This window comes from Prunus mume, linkage group LG2 (genome assembly GCF_029339155.1).
Source record: "Prunus mume cultivar Tortuosa linkage group LG2, ASM2933915v1, whole genome shotgun sequence".
Classification (NCBI taxonomy): Eukaryota; Viridiplantae; Streptophyta; class Magnoliopsida; order Rosales; family Rosaceae; genus Prunus; species Prunus mume.
This window is the reverse complement of record NC_142699.1, coordinates 35,968,410-35,986,444: the sequence shown is the minus strand read 5'-3', so window position 1 is coordinate 35,986,444 and position 18,035 is coordinate 35,968,410. Positions and strand designations below refer to the sequence as shown.

At 36.5% G+C, this 18,035-nt stretch overlaps 1 protein-coding gene and 8 non-coding genes across 9 annotated transcripts; 1 reads left to right on the top strand and 8 right to left on the bottom strand.

Annotated features, from left to right (window-relative positions):
• Positions 1–430: 430 nt before the first annotated feature.
• On the bottom strand, positions 431–626 carry LOC148920173 (U2 spliceosomal RNA). The gene has a single exon (XR_016124883.1). It is a non-coding gene; the product is annotated as a U2 spliceosomal RNA (small nuclear RNA).
• Positions 627–1,293: 667 nt separating this feature from the next.
• On the bottom strand, positions 1,294–1,490 carry LOC148920172 (U2 spliceosomal RNA). Its single transcript, XR_016124887.1, has one exon. It is a non-coding gene; the product is annotated as a U2 spliceosomal RNA (small nuclear RNA).
• A 1,740-nt stretch (positions 1,491–3,230) lies between these two features.
• LOC148920171 (U1 spliceosomal RNA) lies at positions 3,231–3,392 on the bottom strand. The gene has a single exon (XR_016124856.1). It is a non-coding gene; the product is annotated as a U1 spliceosomal RNA (small nuclear RNA).
• A 1,512-nt stretch (positions 3,393–4,904) lies between these two features.
• On the bottom strand, positions 4,905–5,066 carry LOC148920170 (U1 spliceosomal RNA). The gene has a single exon (XR_016124861.1). It is a non-coding gene; the product is annotated as a U1 spliceosomal RNA (small nuclear RNA).
• Positions 5,067–6,831: 1,765 nt separating this feature from the next.
• LOC148920169 (U2 spliceosomal RNA) lies at positions 6,832–7,027 on the bottom strand. The gene has a single exon (XR_016124878.1). It is a non-coding gene; the product is annotated as a U2 spliceosomal RNA (small nuclear RNA).
• A 2,817-nt stretch (positions 7,028–9,844) lies between these two features.
• On the bottom strand, positions 9,845–10,005 carry LOC148920168 (U1 spliceosomal RNA). Its single transcript, XR_016124858.1, has one exon. It is a non-coding gene; the product is annotated as a U1 spliceosomal RNA (small nuclear RNA).
• Positions 10,006–10,808: 803 nt separating this feature from the next.
• Positions 10,809–11,002, bottom strand: LOC148920167 (U2 spliceosomal RNA). Its single transcript, XR_016124885.1, has one exon. It is a non-coding gene; the product is annotated as a U2 spliceosomal RNA (small nuclear RNA).
• Positions 11,003–12,161: 1,159 nt separating this feature from the next.
• LOC148920166 (U2 spliceosomal RNA) lies at positions 12,162–12,357 on the bottom strand. Its single transcript, XR_016124881.1, has one exon. It is a non-coding gene; the product is annotated as a U2 spliceosomal RNA (small nuclear RNA).
• A 2,911-nt stretch (positions 12,358–15,268) lies between these two features.
• LOC148920165 (uncharacterized) lies at positions 15,269–17,268 on the top strand. The gene is made up of 5 exons (XM_089044559.1): positions 15,269–15,646; positions 15,966–16,154; positions 16,362–16,459; positions 16,626–16,854; positions 17,182–17,268. Exons 1-5 carry the CDS (start codon positions 15,269–15,271, stop codon positions 17,266–17,268), a joined length of 981 nt encoding a protein of 326 aa, XP_088900685.1.
• Positions 17,269–18,035: the final 767 nt, after the last annotated feature.

Genomic DNA, 18,035 nt, shown 5'->3' with positions numbered 1-18,035 from the left:
TTACCCCTGATGAGTTTGGACAAACATGGAATCTTCGAAGTGGGTTCGCCTCAGTCCATGAAGTTTGTAAGCAAGCTATCTTCCCACAAAAGTAACGCGGTGCCGCCGTATCCAACTCTTCCCCTCTGTCAACTATTTCAATCTGCATCTTCAATTTTCGTGGAAACCCAACCTCTGATTTCTAGGGTTTGAGAGGAAGCCAATTTGGGGTTTTTTGGTTCGATAGGCAGCTCAGATCAATTGGAACGTTTGAGCTATATCAGATGTTAGAGGTGGAGTCCACATGTACACATCACACCCTCAGATTGGGGGCAAAGTGGGTCACTTCAACTTTGAGGGGATAAAGTGAGAATTGACAAATGTTCCAGGGGGCATTGTAGCATTTAAGCCAATAAAAATAATATAAATGGACACATTTAAACTAGATTTGGTGGAGTGTGCCAGGCCCATGCAATACTGCAACGCTTGGGCAACACTCGAGAGTCCCAATAGCAAGCTATTATGGTGGACCGTCCTCCTGAAGAAATTATTTTAATATCATGTGAGCCATTGGCCCACGTATCAGATATTAAACTGAGAAGAACAGATACTACACTTGATCTTAGCCAAAAGGCCGAGAAAGGTATGCTTCATCTCGTGTCTTGTTTCCCTTCTTATAGGTCCATTCGCTTCCATGCTTCTTTGGTCAAGCCGATGTGGGATTGGTACAAACAGCTAAAGCGTGCTTATAAGGCTGAGTGGTAAGGGCTAAAATGTTGGCTACAAAGGACTGTATTTCTCATATAAGAGAAGCAAAAGTGGCTATGCAATTTGGGAAAAAGGTACAGCCAAGGTTTGGTGTGTGTTTGACCAAAAAAATAAAACAAAGGTCTGACATGTGTACTTGCTATGGACGGTTCCCAATTGCTTAGAACATTACACTCTTTTCTTAGTTTTCACTACCAACCTCTTCACAGATCGATCATTACTAGAAATGTGGCTTCTGTTGACGACAAAACCCGTATCTTCTTTTGATCATGCTATTTGTACGCAGCAGTGAAATGAGTGTTGTAAGAAATTTTGATACTAAACGGAGAATTGAAGGCCTATTTTTGACACTAAACGGAGAATTGAAGGACTATTGAAATCAAAATATTTGACAGACTTTGACAGTAAGACAATTTTGATAGTAAACAGAGAATTGAAGGACTATTGAAATGAAAATGTTAATTAGTCGACCAAAATAAAACTTGAACAATAATTGAAGAACCATTTCGGTCAATAATTGTAAAAAAAAAATTTAGACTAAATTTAGTGGGGTGCACCAGGCCCATGCAATAGTGCAACGCTTGGGCAACAATTGAGAGACCCAATAGCAAGCTATTGTAGTGGACCCTCCCCCCTAAAGAAATTAATTTAATATCATGTGGGTCATTGACTCACATATCAGATATTAAACTGATAAGAACAGATACTACACTTAATCTTAGCCAAAAGGCCGAGAAATGTATGCTTTTTCACGCCTCTTGTTTCTCTTTTTATCGGGCCATTCACTTCCATTGTTATTGGTCCAGTCGATGTGGGACTGTTCAACATTTACAAACAGCAAAAGGGGGCTACGAAGGTTGAGAGCATAATTGATTTTGGTTATACATGCATACATGTGTTCACAAAGCTAAAATATTGGCGACAAAATGAAGATATTCAATTACATACACGTTCTAAAAAAGGATTGTATTTCTCATATAAGAGAAGCAAAAGGCTGCTTGCAATTTGGGAAAAAGGTATGGCCAAGGTTTGGTATGTGTACTGTACTATGTGCGATTCCAAATTGCTTAGAACTTCACTCTTTTCTTAGTTTTCACTATTCATCATACAAAATCTTCATAGAATATCTAATTTTGAACAAACCCCATTAGCACCACAATATTAATGTTGAACAAACCTAGGGTCCGTTTGATAACCATTTCAAATTTTAGTTTTTAGTTTTCATTTTTTGTGCTAGAGTATGGAGGAAAAAGAGGGAGAATAGAAGTGGGAATGAGAGTGGAGATGAGATTAGGAAGAAAGATGAGAGGAGAGGAAGGGAGGGAGGAGTAACAAAAGTGAAAACAAAAACTAGAAACAGAAATCTATTCGAAATTGTTTTCACTTTTATAACTTCACTCTTCCATCCTTCCCTCTCATCCTCTCTTTCAATCTCATACTCACTCTCATTTTCCTCTATACTCTAGCACAAAAAAGAAAGACTAAAAACTAAAATTAAAATGGTTATCAAACAGCCCCTAATTAGCATTTTTCATCATGCAATCACAATGATGCTTAAAGGAGTGGATTAAACTAGGAGAAACAATGAAAGTATGGAATTGGGGATTATGGAGAAACCCTTGACCTCTTTTAAGTGGGGTTTATGTAGGAACCCTTGACGTCTTTTAGGTGGGGTTTGTGGAGGAACCTGACCTCTAACTAAAAGTTAGTTAATAATTATCAAGTTTCATCCACTATAATCTATAACTACAGAGGAACAAACTATCCCACAGAACAGCGCCCACTACTCACGTTGGATGAGGGATTAAGGGAATCTCATCATACAGACTAATTATTAAACTAATTTATGAAATATTAATAAAATAAAATAGAAACATAAAATATAATTCGTAACGCTTAATTATCAATCTATCATATAACTTTTTCAAATTCACAAAATTAATCATCTTAAGCCTTTGATATTAGTTCAAGTGATGAGGATAAGTCTAGAAATGAGTCAGACCTACGATAGATAAAGAGTTCGCTTCTTTTACCTCTAAAATAGGCGCTCGGTCTTACTTTAACAGTAATTAAACCTTTTATAAACAAACGGTTTAAGAATTACACCTCGACCCGTTAACAGCTTGCTAGGGCATTTTGCTCGATGACGCTAGTTCTTTTTCTAATTATTAAACTAACTTATGAAATATTAATAAAATAAAAACATAATATGTAACACTTATTTATAAATTTATAATATGCAAGGATTGATATTGACGAAGCAATTTATGGATGGTTTGACAGAAAAGGTCTAGTTGAATTTTACTAAAAATTATTTTTGCATGTCACTGCAGAATTGAAGGGACAAATTAATAATTATTTTTGCATGTTACAACTAGATATATTAAACAATTATACAAGACAAAAAGGTAAAATCAACTTGAGAAAGACGTGGAATGAGCCTATTTTGCTAGCTAGTTGCATAAAGTTGATATTGAATTAAGGCAGGGGCTGCGCGAACGCAGGCCCCCACTACAATAAATTATGACGTTGGCTCTCCTACATTATGGAGACCATAGGCGAGCACCCCTCCTAAGTGCAATGGAGGTCACCAACCTAGGCCATGAGCCTTCTTGATCGCTCATAGACCCCGTCCAGGTAAGTATGTTTTGAAGTGCCTCTCGTTCCTTTTTAATACATTAGTCTCGCTCTCAACTTCTTGTGCATTTCCGATGTGGTACTTTAGGCTAGACATAATCACTGGCTAAAAAATGCTGAAAAAAGTGCCAAAGACGCATGCGATTTGACAAGCTTAATTAATCTAGAGAAACACTCAACTTCCAAATTCACAAATTTAATCCTCAAGCCATTAACATTAGTTCAAGTGAGGAGGACGAGTCAAAAAATTAATTAGAATTATGATAAGTAAAGAGTTCGCTTCTATTTCATTGTAACAAAAGAATTTAAACCGATACTTCTAATTGCTTTATAAAATGACTTTTCAGCCTTAAAAAATAATTTGGGTTCACATACTGACCCAGAGCCATGCAATTTGAAGGCTTGGTCTGCAAATTTAGAAGAACAATCTTACTCAATAAGGTTTGTGGCATTATTCAAGTACATGTAGTGTTATAAATATAGAAATACAATTTGTGATTTGTTATGTTCGAGACAGTTTTTTTTTTTTATCAGAATGTTCTTCAAATTACAAATAATACAAATTGACAGTTTATTTCTTTTTCATAATTTTCTTTATGTTACAAATAATACAAATAGACATCATCAAGAGTTGGTTGAGCTCGTAAGAATCAGTCTCTTCTTTAATTTGTAAAAACCCAAAAAAAGACTTAAGACTCTCTCTATAAGTCCTGAAAAAGACCTTAGTATGTCATTAGTTAGAATGGGATAGCTTCCCCTATAGAAGCTTGTTCTTAAGCAAATTTCCAAATATATGATGATATTTTATAGGGAGTTTCACTATTATACTCAATATAGGGGCCCAAATTATATATATATATATTTTAAAAAAATCATACATGAAATTGACTTTAGAAATACACCATTTACAACATAACAAAGAGGCTTCGAACTTCCTATAACTTACAAAACTATCATCGGTTTCTTCAAACAAGCTCAACCCCAAAATCTCGTTTAAAAAAAACTCAAAACACTCAACAGAGCATCAAAATAATTTAATAATCAAAATTAAATTCAATCGGACCAATTGTAATTTTTTGGGTTTCTTTTGGGTTTGTTTATAGAAATTAAATAGCATATGGTTTATCTATATCACTAGTGTTAATAATAGGTATATAACTACATACATATATTTTATAAAGATTTAATTACTATTTTACCTTTAAAATGGGCGATCAGTCTCACATTAACAGTAATTAAACCTTTATAAACGAACGGTTGAAGAATTACACCTTAAACCAACAAAAGTAAAATCAACTTGAGCAAGCAAAGTAATGGCTAGAAACATGCTGATTTTTTTTAGCAGAAGAACATGTTGATTTAGAATAAATTCTGATATATGTTTTTGGGCTAAGAATAAACTCTGTCACAGCTGGATATATCAAACAATTATATTAGACAAAAAGAAAAAATCAACTTGAGGAAAACGAGGGATGAGCCTATTTTGATAGCCAACAACATAAGGTTGATATTGAATTGAGGAAGGGGCCGCATGAACGCAGGCCCCCACTACAACAAATTATGACATTGGCTCTCCTACGTTGAGGAGACCATAGGCAGGCAACCCTCCTAAGTGCAATGGAGGTCACCAACCTAGGCCATGAGCCTTCTTGATCGCTCATAGACTCCATCCAGGTAAGTATTTTTGAAGTGCCTCTTGTTCCTTTTAAATACATCAGTCTCGCTCTCTACTTCTTGTGCATTTCTGATGTGGTACTTTAAGTTAAACAAAATCACTTGGAAAAAGTGCCAAAGGCACATACAATTTGACAAGCTTAATGAATCTACATAAACACTTAACTTCTAAATTCACAAATTTAATCCTCAAGCCATTAACATTAGTTCAAGTGATGAGGGTTAGTCAAAAAATTAGTAAGAATTATGATAAGTAAAGAGTTCACTTCTCTTTCATTGTAACAAAAGAATTTAAGCCGACATTTGTAATTGCTTTATAAAATGACATTTAGGTTCACATACTGACCCAAAGACATGCACTTTGAAGGCTTAGTCTGCAAATTCATGGAAGAACAATGATCCTCAATATTAGGAATGACAATGGGTCGAATTGGGGGTGGGTATGTCATTCCTATCTCCATCCCCATCCCCAATACTAGGGCATTGTTAAGTACAGGAAGTGTTAAAATAAAGAAATACAATTTGTTATTTGTTATGTTCGATACAGTTTATTTCTTTTTCAGAATGTTCTTGTAGTAACAAATAAAAGAAAGGGTTATTGACCGAAATGGTCCCCTAACTATTGCTCGAGTTTCATGTTGGCCCACCAACTAAAATTTTCATTTCAATAGTCTTCCAACTCTCCATTTAGTATCAAAATGGTCTTACTGTCAAAGTCTGTCAATTTTACCATTAAATTGAGGGGTAAAACTGTCCATATGTTAGAAGCTCCCCAAAATTAGAACCCTAGTTTTGCTGGACCCAGCTACCAGAGCCAAAGGCTTCTTCGATCTTCCAATTGTATCCACAAACACTTGTTCACTGTCTTCCACCTTCCTCTCTGCTCAGTAAAATTTGCTTTGGGCCTCAAGGTTTTCAACCTCTCAACTATCTCATTGGTAACTTCAGTTTCAAAGGTATTCCACCACTGCATCTCTGGAAAGCTCCTAGTGCCTTTACCTTTTAAGCATAATCCGTTAAATTATAAAAGTTATAACAAATCACTCTACTAATTCAATCCAACAACAATGTTAATGGAGTATATGTACAGAGAAGCGTAGAGAGAACGAACATATAAGCAACAACAATGTTAGTGGAGCAAACGATGAGAGTAGTCTTCTTGTTCAAACAACCCCATTTCACTCTATATCATTAAATCCCCATTCTCTTACCCGAGCCATTCCTTCGTCTCTTCTTCTTCATCCCACCATATCCACCAACCTCATCACAGATCGATCATTACCAGAAATGTGGCTTCTGTTGACGACACAACCTATATCTTCTTTTGATCAGGCTATCCGTACGCAGCAGTGAAATGAGTGTTGTAAGATAATTTTGATACTAAAAGAAGAATTAAAGGACTATTGAAATCAAAATATTTGACAGACTTTAACAGTAAGACAATTTTGATACTGAACAGAGAATTGAAGGACTTACCACATTATTATCCCACATTTCTATACCACATGATGTGGCATGTCCATATCATATGACATATCAATTAAATGAATGAAGTGAATTTTAATAAATAAAATAGAAAAACAGAAACTAGTATTTTACATGATGTGGTATGTACACATCAGCCGCCACATCATGTGGTATAAAATTGTGGTATAAAAAATGTGGTAAGACTAGTATTATTCAATTTTAATTAGTCGACCAAAATAAAACTCGAGCAATAGTTAAAGAACCATTTCGATCAATAATCGTAAACGAAAATTTTAGACTAATTTAGTGGGGTGCGCCAGGCCCATGCAATAGTGCAACACTTGGGCGACACTTGAGAGCCCCAATAGCAAGCTATTGTAGTGGACCCTCCCCCTAAAGAAATTAATTTAATATCGTGTGGGTCATTGACCCACATATCAGATATTAAACTGATAAGAACAGATACTACACTTGATCTTAGCCAAAAGGCCGAGAAAGGTATGCTTTTTCATGTCTCTTGTTTCTCTTTTTATAGGGCCATTCACTTCCATTGTTATTGGTCCAGTCGATGTGGGACTGTTCAACATTTCCAAACAGCAAAAGGGGGCTACAAAGGTTGAGAGCATAATTGATTTTGGTTATACATGCATACATGTGTTCACAAAGCTAAAATATTGGCGACAAAACGAAGATATTCAATTACATACACGTTCTAAAAAAGGATTGTATTTCTCATATAAGAGAAGCAAAAGGCTGCTTGCAATTTGGGAAAAAGGTATGGCCAAGGTTCGGTATGTGTACTCTACTATGTGCGATTCCAAATTGCTTAGAACTTCACTCTTTTCTTAGTTTTCACTATTCATCATACAAAATCTTCATAGAATATCCAATTTTGACAAACCCCATTAGCACCAAAATATTAATGTTCAACAAACCTAGGGTCCGTTTGATAACCATTAAAATTTTAGTTTTTAGTTTTCATTTTTTGTGCTAGAGTATAAAGGAAAAAGAGGGAGAATAGAAGTGAGAATGAGAGTGAGATGAGATTAAGAAGGAAGATGAGAGGAGAGGATGGGAGGGAGGAGTAACAAATGTGAAAACAAAAACTAGAAACTGAAATCTATTTGAAATTGTGTTTACTTTTGTTACTTCTCTCTTCCATCCTTCCCTCTCATCCTCTCTTTCAATCTCATACTCACTCTCATTTTCCTCTATACTCTAGCACAAAAAAGAAAAACTAAAAACTAAAATTAAAATGGTTATCAAACAGCCCATAATTAGCATTTTTCATCATGCAATCACAATGATGCTTAAAGGAGTGGATTAAACTAGGAGAAACAATGAAAGTATGGAATTGGGGATTATAGAGAAACCCTTGACCTCTTTTAAGTGGGGTTCATGTAGGAACCCTTGACGTCTTTTAGGTGGGGTTTGTGGAGGAACCTGACCTCTAACTAAAAGTTAGTTAATAATTATCAAGTTTCATCCACTATAACATCTAACTACAAAGGAACAAACTATCCCACAGAACAGCGCCCACTACTCACGTTGGATGAGGGATTAAGGGAATCTCATCATGCAGACTAATTATTAAACTAACTTATGAAATATTAATAAAATAAAATAAAAACACAAAATATAATTCGTAACGCTTAATTATCAATCTACCATATAACTTTTTCAAATTCACAAATTTAATCATCTTAAGCCTTCGATATTAGTTCAAGTGATGAGGGTAAGTCTGGAAATGAGTTAGGCCTACGATAGATAAAGAGTTCGCTTCTTTTACCTCTAAAATAGGCGCTCGGTCTTACTTTAACAGTAATTAAACCTTTTATAAACAAAAGGTTTAAGAATTACACTCGACCGTTAACCTTGCTGGGGCATTTTGCTTGAGGGCGGTAATTTTTTTTCTATTGTATAATTGCGATGGAAATCATCAAATAGACAAGGCTTATTTATGTACATGCCCTATGTGCTTTCAAACTTGTCTTAGATTACTACCTGTATTTGCAAACATCTCAAAGTACCCTCCAACCTTTTAAAAACCTTATTACGTTTCCCGTTCCGTCAATTTTTTAGCCGTTCCGTTAAGAACGTTGGGCCCCACTTCGTTTTAACCTTTAACCTCTTCGAATAAGGGTTCTCAGTTCTAAGAAAGGGGGAAATTGGAGAAGAGGGCTTAGGGTTTGTGAAAATCTGAGGGTAGCTTCGATTTTGGGAGAAGCTGGAGAAGAACAATCATATGAAACTGACTAACAGAATAAAACATGAGCTTCAGGATTTTAATCAAAGTTCAAGCATGAAATTCACAGAGCCTAAGCTCAATTCACGGCTAATTTATCATTAGAAGCCATTGAAGGCAGCTGGAGCTTCATGAAGAAGTAAACAAAGAGCTAAAAAATAGCTCGCACTACCGACTTCACAATCAAAACTCATACAATTCCAGAAAACCCCAAGCACTCACCAGAAAAGGTAAAAAAGTCTTTGGCTGCCCAAGGAATTCAAGCATAGATCTTTGTTAAGCCTCTAGAAATGGACAAAGAGATGAAATGAAAGTGAGGGTTTGGAAAACCAAAACCCAGAGAGAAGAACAAGTGCACCTAGCAAAGGAATGTGCTTGAATGCAATGCTCTCAAAGATGCTTAGAGAATCTGGAGGCCAACCTCAAATTTTCACAAACCCTAAGCCCTCTTCTCCAATTTCCCCTTCTCACCCAATTTTCCCCTTTCTTAGAACTAAGAAACCCTTATTCGAAGAGGTTAAAACGAAGTAAAGCCTAACGCTAGTAAAGGAAAGGCTAAAAAACTGACGAAACGGTTAACGTGAGACGGTTTTTAAAAGGTTGGGGGGGTACTTTGAGACGTTTGCAAACACATGTGGTAATCTGAAACAAGTTTGAAAGTACAAGGGGCATGTACATAAATAAGCCAATAAACAATGGGCATGTAGGTTTTCTCTACAATTAAAGAATTGCAAGTTTGAACTAGGTTTAGTGGGGTGTGCCAGGGTCATGCAAATCTATGAAATATTAATAAAATAAAAATATAATATGTTACACTTATTTATAAATTTATAATATGCAAGGATTGATATTGACGAAGCAATTTATGGATGGTGTGACAGAAAAGGTCTAGTTGAATTTTACTAAAAATTATTTTTGCATGTCACTGCAGAGGACAAATTAATAATTATTTTTGCATGTCATAACTGGATATATTAAACAATTATACTAGACAAAAAGGTAAAATAAACTTGAGAAAAACGAGGAATGAGCCTATTTGCTATCTAGTTGCATAAAGTTGATATTGAATTAAGGCAAGGGCTGCGCGAACGCAGGCCCCCACTACAATAAATTATGATGTTGGCTCTCCTACGTTGGGGAGACCATAGGCGGGCACCCCTCCTAAGTGCAATGGAGGTCACCAACCTAGGCCATGAGCCTTCTTGATCGCTCATAGACCCCGTCCAGGTAAGTATGTTTTGAAGTGCCTCTCGTTCCTTTTTAATACATTAGTCTCGCTCTCAACTTCTTGTGCATTTCCGATGTGGTACTTTAGGCTAGACATAGTCACTGGCTAAAAAATGCTGAAAAAAGTGCCAAAGACGCATGCGATTTGACAAGCTTAATTAATCTAAGAAACACTCAGCTTTCAAATTCACAAATTTAATCCTCAAGCCATTAACATTAGTTCAAGTGAGGAGGACGAGGCAAAAAATTAATTAGAATTATGATAAGTGAAGAGTTCGCTTCTATTTCATTGTAACAAAAGAATTTAAACTGATACTTCTAATTGCTTTATAAAATGACTTTTCAGCCATTAAAATAAATTTGGGCTCACATACTGACCCAGAGCCATGCAGTTTGAAGGCTTGGTCTGCAAATTTAGAAGAACAATCTTACTCAATAAGGTTTGTGGCATTATTCAAGTACATGTAGTGTTATAAATATGGAAATACAATTTGTGATTTGTTATCTTAAGATAGTTTTTTTTTTTTCCAGAATGTTCTTCAAATTACAAATAATACAAATAGACAGTTTATTTCTTTTTCAAAATTTTTGTCAGGTTACAAATAATACAAATAGACATCATCAAGAGTTGGTTGAGCTCATAAGAATCGGTCTCTTCTTTAATCTGTAAAAACCCCAAAAAAAAACTTGAGACTCCCTCTATAAGTCCTCAAAAAGGCCTTAATATGTCATTAATTAGAATGGGGTAGCTTCCCCTCCCTTAAACACCAAAATAAAAATAATATAAATGGACACATTTAAACTAGATTTGGTGGAGTGAGCCAGGCCCATGCATTACTGCAACACTTGGGCGACACTCGAGTGTCCCAATAGCAAGCTATTATGGTGGACCCTCCTCTTAAAGAAATTAATTTAATATCATGTGAGCCATTGGCCCATATCAGATATTAAACTGATAAGAACAGATACTACACTTGATCTTAGCCAAAAGGCCGAGAAAGGTATGCTTCATCTCGCATCTTGTTTCCCTTCTTATAGGTCCATTCGCTTCCATGCTTCTTTGGTCGAGCCGATGTGGGATTGGTACAAACAGCTAAAGCGTGCTTATAAGGCTGAGTGGTAAGGGCTATAATGTTGGCTACAAAGGACTGTATTTCTCATATAAGAGAAGCAAAAGCGGCTTTGCAATTTGGGAAAAAGGTATAGCCAAGGTTTGGTGTGTGTTTGATCAAAAAAATAAAATAAAGGTTTGGCATGTGTACTTACTATGGACGGTTCCCAATTGCTTAGAACATTACACTCTTTTCTTAGTTTTCACTATTCATCGTATAAACCCAATTAGCACTTTTCATCACACAATGATGTTTCAAGGAGTGGCTTATTGATATGGATTGAAGTAAAAGACTAGGAGAAACAATGAAAGTATGGAATTGGGCATTATGGAGGAACCTTAACCTCTTTTAAGCGGGGTTTATAAAGGAATTTTAACCTCTAAATAACCAAGTTATTTAGTTAATAATTCTCTTCATATTTATTCCATAAATTATACACCTTTATAGAAGTGTATCTTATATATAGATAGATAAAACATGGATGATAGTTGGTCTACACAAGAGAAAAAGCTTCATCCACTATCAATAACATTTAACTACTAAGTAGGAACAAACTATCCTATAGAACATCACCCACTACCCACGTTAATTACTTCACCAATTTGTCTTATCTTAACATAATACATAAGATTTCTTTAATAATCTATCGTATTATTCTTCCAAATTCATAAATTTCATCTTCTTAAACTCCGACATTAGTTCAATTGATGAGGGCGAGTCCAAAAATAAGTTAGGATTATGATAAACGAAAGGTCCACTTCTCGTTCATTATAACAAAAGAATTTCAGCCAGCGTAAATAATTTGGGTTCCATTCCATATACATCTATTGATGAAATGTTAAAAATTCCAGCAATTAAATGTACACATTGAATTTTAAGCATGTACATACAAAAAGAGGTATATATTTTTTTGAAGGCCACACATATCATGTGTCCAGAACGGAGTTTGAAGGTCTGCAAATTTACAGCATATATTTTTCTCTTTCTCATTACAAAATACACAATGATTGGCTTGCAATTGAGAGGATAATTTTAAGTTTGAACTAGATTTGGTGGGGTGCGCCAGGCCCCTGCAGTAGTGCAACGCTTGGGCGACGCGCAAGAGCCCCAGTAGCAAGCTACTGTGGTAGACCCTCCCCCTAAAGAAATTAATTTAATATCGTGTGGACCATTGGTCCACGTATCAGATATTAAACTGATAAGAACAGATACTACACTTGATCTTAGCCAAAAGGCCGAGAAAGGTATGCTTATTTCCATGTCTTGTTTCTACTTTTATACGCCCATTCTCATCAATGCTTCTCTGGTTCAGCCGATGTGGGATTGTTATAAGGCTGAGTGGTAAGGGCTGTACCTGTGAGTCTGTGACTCGAACTAACAGAAAGCAAAACTGATTTGGTTTATACATGCATACATACATCTGTTAACAAAAGTAAAATGTTGGCGACAAAACGAAGATATTCAATTACATACAAGTTCTCATATAGGAGAAGCAAAGGCTGCTTGCGATTTGGGAAAATGGTATGGCCAAAGTTTGGTATCTGTGCTAACTATTTGTGGTTTGTGTAGAAGAAGTTAATCGCACTCATGCTCTAATTAGACGATAACACAAGTTAAAACACTTTTTTATTTATTGGTGTTCTTGAACAAACCCCATTAGCACAATGGTCAACAAAACCCAATTGGCACTTTTCATCACACAATGATACAAGCTTCAAGGAGTGGGTTATTTATCAATCTATCATATAATTCTTCTAAATTCTCAAGTTTAATCTTTCCAAGCCATTGATGTTAGTTCAAGTAATGAAACTGAGTGAGAAAATGAGTTAAGATTATAATAGGTAAATAATTTCATTATCTTCGTAACAAAATAATTTAAGACGACATTTGTTATCGTTTTACAAAATGAGTTTTCACGTTCGAAAACCTCTTGAAGAACATGAGATACAATTTTATGCTTTTTTGTGTCAATGAATTTTGGGTAAACTACAGTAAACCCCCTAACTTATAAGGTCATTTACGAGTTCATACCCGATTTTGGGGACATTTATGAGCACATACTCAACGTCGAGGAAAACCTACAGATTGCCCCCTTCGTTAGCGAGTCCGTCAGGAAATCATTATTTGCCTACGTGGCGTCTAGCCTTCAGTAATTCAGGAAATCTGTTAAGGGCATTTTTGGTATCTCATGTCCCTGGGTTTCATGCCCAAAACAACACGTGGCCTTATGTAATTAAAACAAAAAACAAAAAAAAACCCCCGAATCATGTTCCAGAAACTCGTCGTCCATAACCCCCCTCACCGAAATCGATTTCCCCCCCAAATGGAAACCGATTGCACAAATTGAAACCTAATCCCCATTTTTCATCGATCGAAAGTGCAAAGAAGGCTGGGTTGCTATAATTCGAGATGTCGTGGGGTATTCGTCCTCGTGGTTGTCGTGCTCCTCGTTATTGTAAGTTGAAAGCAGTTTTAACTTCTCTTGCTTTTTGGTTTCCTCGTAAAGGGTTAAGATGTGTGCGGTTTGATTTTGTATGAACCTTTTAGTTGCTTTGAAGTGTGCTTGATAGTGATATTTGTGGTCCATGGTCCATTTCTGTCGTGTTGTTGGAAAAGCATAAAAAGGTTTATTTTTGTCGTTGTGTTATTGGAAAGCATTTTTTAAAAAAAGCACTTTTTTTTTCAAACCAAACTGCTTTCGATTCCAGACAATTCTTAGTGGTCCAAAACCTTTGCATTTGTTTATGTCTTTGTTTAGTCACCAGTTATATATTGAACAATTGTGTATTGATAGGTTTGACTGTTTTGTGGCTTTGTAGGTGAAGATGATAAGTTTACTATTCGAATGAACTATGGGGGTTCTTTATGTGACAACCTGTATGTAAATGGGACTCTGGATTTCATTGATTTTTGCGATAAGGACCAAATGTCTATGTTTGAAATTGGTCTGATGGTTAAGGAGTTATGCTATGATGGTATAGTGTTATATCACTATGAGCTTCCCAACTCTGCTTCTGTAGAGAAGCTTATGTCTGATGAAGATGTTCGAATATGTGTGAATGTGTGCCAGGAGTAAGGGAGATAGATATATTTTTGGCACAGTTGGCTGATGACCCTTATATCTTTTTAAACAAACATAAAGAGATCGAGCTGCAAAGGGTGGAAAGTTCTGGGGTACAAAAATAGAGGTCAATCGTGATTGAGGATATAAGATGTGCTAATTCTATTCCTCTTGTTCCTTATAAGACAAAGAGCAATGTTGAGCAGCCAAAGGGTAAAACAGTGAAGATAGTGGAGCAAGAACCAGTGGAGGATGTTGAGGATTTTTCAAAACCTAAGGCACCAAAGAATGCAAAGGGTAAAACAGTGGCTGAGATAGCAAAGAAAGGAAAGGGTAAAATAGTGGTTGAGGCACCAAAGAAGGGAAAGGCTGCAAGGTCTTCAAAGGATAAGGAAGTGGCTGAACCTGAGCCACCAAAGAGTGTAAGGCCTACAAGGTTTTCAAAAGGTAAAGAAGTGGCTAAACTTGAGGCACCAAAGAGGGCAAGGGCTATAAGGGCTACAAGGTCTTCAAAAAGTAAAGGTGTGGCAATGGCAAGTGCAATAGAAGGGGAAGATGGCGATGCATCCTTATCAGATGCATTTAGTTTTGTTGACAGTGAGTATGGGGGAGATAACATTGAAGAGATAGCTGAGGAAACCATATTTTTGCAACAGTGGATTATAGGCCATGCCCTAGTTGAAGATACTTTTCAACCTGTTGAAGATGAAGAAATAAATGAGGGTGAAAATGGTGCTGTTAATGAAGGTGGTGTTTTTAATGAAGGTGAAGGTCCAAGTGGGGACCAACCTTTACATGCTGGATTCAAGTGAGGACCACCCTTCACAACATGTCCAAGTGTGGACCATCATTCCCAGAATGTCAAAATGAAGACCAACCTTCACAGACTGGTCAAAATAGGGAGCAGCCTTCTTAGACTACTGATTTTCACCACACAGATCTTGAAGACACCAGATTGGAAGAGGGGGATCAAACATTAGAGGATGAGTTAAAAAAGTGTTCATTCAGATGAAGATAATGAAACAGTTGCAAGGGGGAAAAAAATTCAAACACTATAACCATGAAACAGACAAACAAAACCCTATATTTGATACTGGAATGATATTCAATGACTGCAAGGTTTTCAGAGCAACTATTTGTGAATATTGCTTGTTGAGTGGGAAAGAGGTCACTATCACCAGGAATGAAAAGTATGAGCTGAAGGCAGTTTGTAAAGCAATGAGTTGTCCATGGCAGATTTATGTGGCTTGGAAAACCCTACGGAATCGAAGCTTAGAGGTGGAATACTATAATCTCAATCACAATTGTGTCAAAGTATTTGAAAACACACAAGCCTCAAGTAAATGGTTGACAGAGAAGTTCCTGCTTAGGATTCAGTCAAATCCCACGATGCCTCCACAGTCTATAATGAACACAGCCTCTTCTGAGTTTAAAGTAGGTATATCTAGGATGAAAGCTTACAGGGCAAAGGCAGAGGTGCTTCGAATGATTGAAGGATCAGTTGCTGAGCAATATGCCATGCTTTGGGATTATTAACATGAGCTGAAAACAAAAACCCTGGCTCCACAACAAAGATGCAGTGTGAGTTTGTTGATGGTGAAACTGTTTTCAAGCGTTTGTACATTTGTTTAGAACCATTAAAGAGAGGGTTTAAGATGAACTGTAGGCCTTTTATTGGGTTAGATGCCTGCCATTTAAAAGGGGTTTATGGTGGACAGCTACTTACAGCAGTTGGGATCGATCCCAATAACAAGACTTAAGTGCTAGCATATGATGTGGTTGAGATGGAAACAAGGGAGTCATAACATGGTTCATTGATCTATTGGCCAAGGATGTGGACATTGTTAATTCCCATGGATGGGCCTTTATATCTGACAAGCAAAAAGAACTGCCTGGTGCATTTGAAGACATTGTGCCTAATGCTGAGACAAGATTCTGTGTGAGGCACCTTTGGGATAACTTCAACAAAATGTATAAAGGTAAAGTATTGAGGGATCAGTTATGGACATGTACTAGAGCTACCAATGTGCCTTGTTTTAAGTATCAAATAGAAGTAATAAAGACCTTAGATAGCAATGCATGGAGAGTGGCTTGCTGAGAAGCCACTAACACAATGGAGTAAGTCTCATTTCAAAACACATATTAAGTGTGATATGCTGTAGAATAACTTGTGTGAAAGCTTCAACAATAGTATCAAGATAGCAAGGGACAGACCAATTATCACAATGATAGATATGATCAGGTGCTTGTTGATAAGAAGGATTCAGTGGAGGAGGGACAAGATGAGCAGTTAGCCTCATCAAATATGCAAAAACATTTTTGACCATGTGCAACAGAAAAAGTTAGAAGCATGTAATTGTACTGTGCAGTGGTCTGGTGACCCTAAATATCAAGTGGATGCAAGAAGAGGTGACTAATATGTGGTGGATTTGGATAATCACACTTGTTCTTGCAGAAAGTGGGACTTGTCAGGCATTCCTTGTGCTCATGGAATTGCTGCCATACATTATAAAGGAGGTAAAACTGTGGAGGATTATGTGCATTCATATTACAACAAGGACTGTTACATGGCCCTCTATAACAATCTCATTATGCCAATTAATGGATCACAGTTATGGGAGAAGACCAACCAGACAACAATAAAGCCACCAGCCTACACTAGACAACCTGAAAGACCTAGAAAGGTGAGGATAAAAGGAGCTGAAGAGAGAATAGATAAGACTGGGAAAAAATGGTTGGGAAGACAAGGAATGCAAATGAGGTGTAGTATTTGTGGCTCAACTGGCTATAACAAAACCACTCACCATCGGAATCTACCTCAAAAGGAAAAACCCTATCAATGGGTAAAGGATGACCAAGAAAAATATCTAACCAAGACCCTGCAGTTGCTGCTATGAGTGCCTATAATTATTGCTAGGCTATTGATGAAATGTTATGTTGTTTCTTCCTTAAAATGGAAAAGCTATTTTATTATTTTATTGTTTGAAGCTGAAAGTGTTTTTTATTTGTAGGATAAAGCAAAAGCAGCTGCAAAAGTTAGGAGAAAGCTTGCATATACAAGGGCAAAGGCTGTTCTGCTGCAAAGAAGGCTGCACTAAATGCTTCCCAGCCAAATGCAGCTGAAACTGCTGGAATAGGATTGAGAGCATCCAAGAGATAGAGAACATAGGCTCTTAGTTCTTAGTTTATGCAAATTCCATTTTATTTTGAACTAGTACAACTTCAGGTTTTGTGATGTGGCCTGATAAGTTTACTTTTGGTAGCTGTTTTATGTATTCCAGATTAGGTGCTCATGTTCATTTTGTAAATTTGAGCTGCAAAGGTTGAAAAAGTATGTATGTATTTTGAACTCAAAATATAATGGAATTTGCCTTCAAGCAATTGTTCAATTGGAAATTCCCTAACAATTGTGCATACATAAACAGTCTGCATTTCCAAATTGCCTCACAATTGTTCATACATAAACATCTTTCATACAACTTCGCATGGGAAATTATAAGAAACAGACCTTTCATACACAAAGCACTTTGATTTTCCAAAATGTCCCACAAATGGCCACAAAAAACATCGCCCAACTCTTCTAAGATCTAGACCCTAAAATGTAAGTGCTATTTTCACATTCTTGGAAGATCCAGAGTCTCTCCATTCCAGTACTAGCATTCCCAACAACACAATCAAAAAAATCCAAGAACCCAGAACACTTGCTCATAGAAATCTTTGTGCTTTCAAGGCAGCTCCAACCTCTTTTTTCAATTTTCGATTTTCCTCTTCTTCCTTACACAATCGTTTCAATAGTCCAGATATCACAATCTTAGACCTTTCGCATACCTGTGGATCATACCATTCAAAGAATGCACAACCTCTT

Bases quoted from the DNA above. Each gene is read 5' to 3' on its own strand.
- LOC148920165 (XM_089044559.1), top strand. From the start codon at position 15,269: ATGATATTCAATGACTGCAAGGTTTTCAGAGCAACTATTTGTGAATAT. The intron at 15,647-15,965 runs GTGCTTCGAATG...GATGGAAACAAG, and splicing joins CTTACAGGGCAAAGGCAGAG to GGAGTCATAACATGGTTCAT. The intron at 16,855-17,181 runs GTGAGGATAAAA...TTTTATTTGTAG, and splicing joins AACCTGAAAGACCTAGAAAG to GATAAAGCAAAAGCAGCTGC.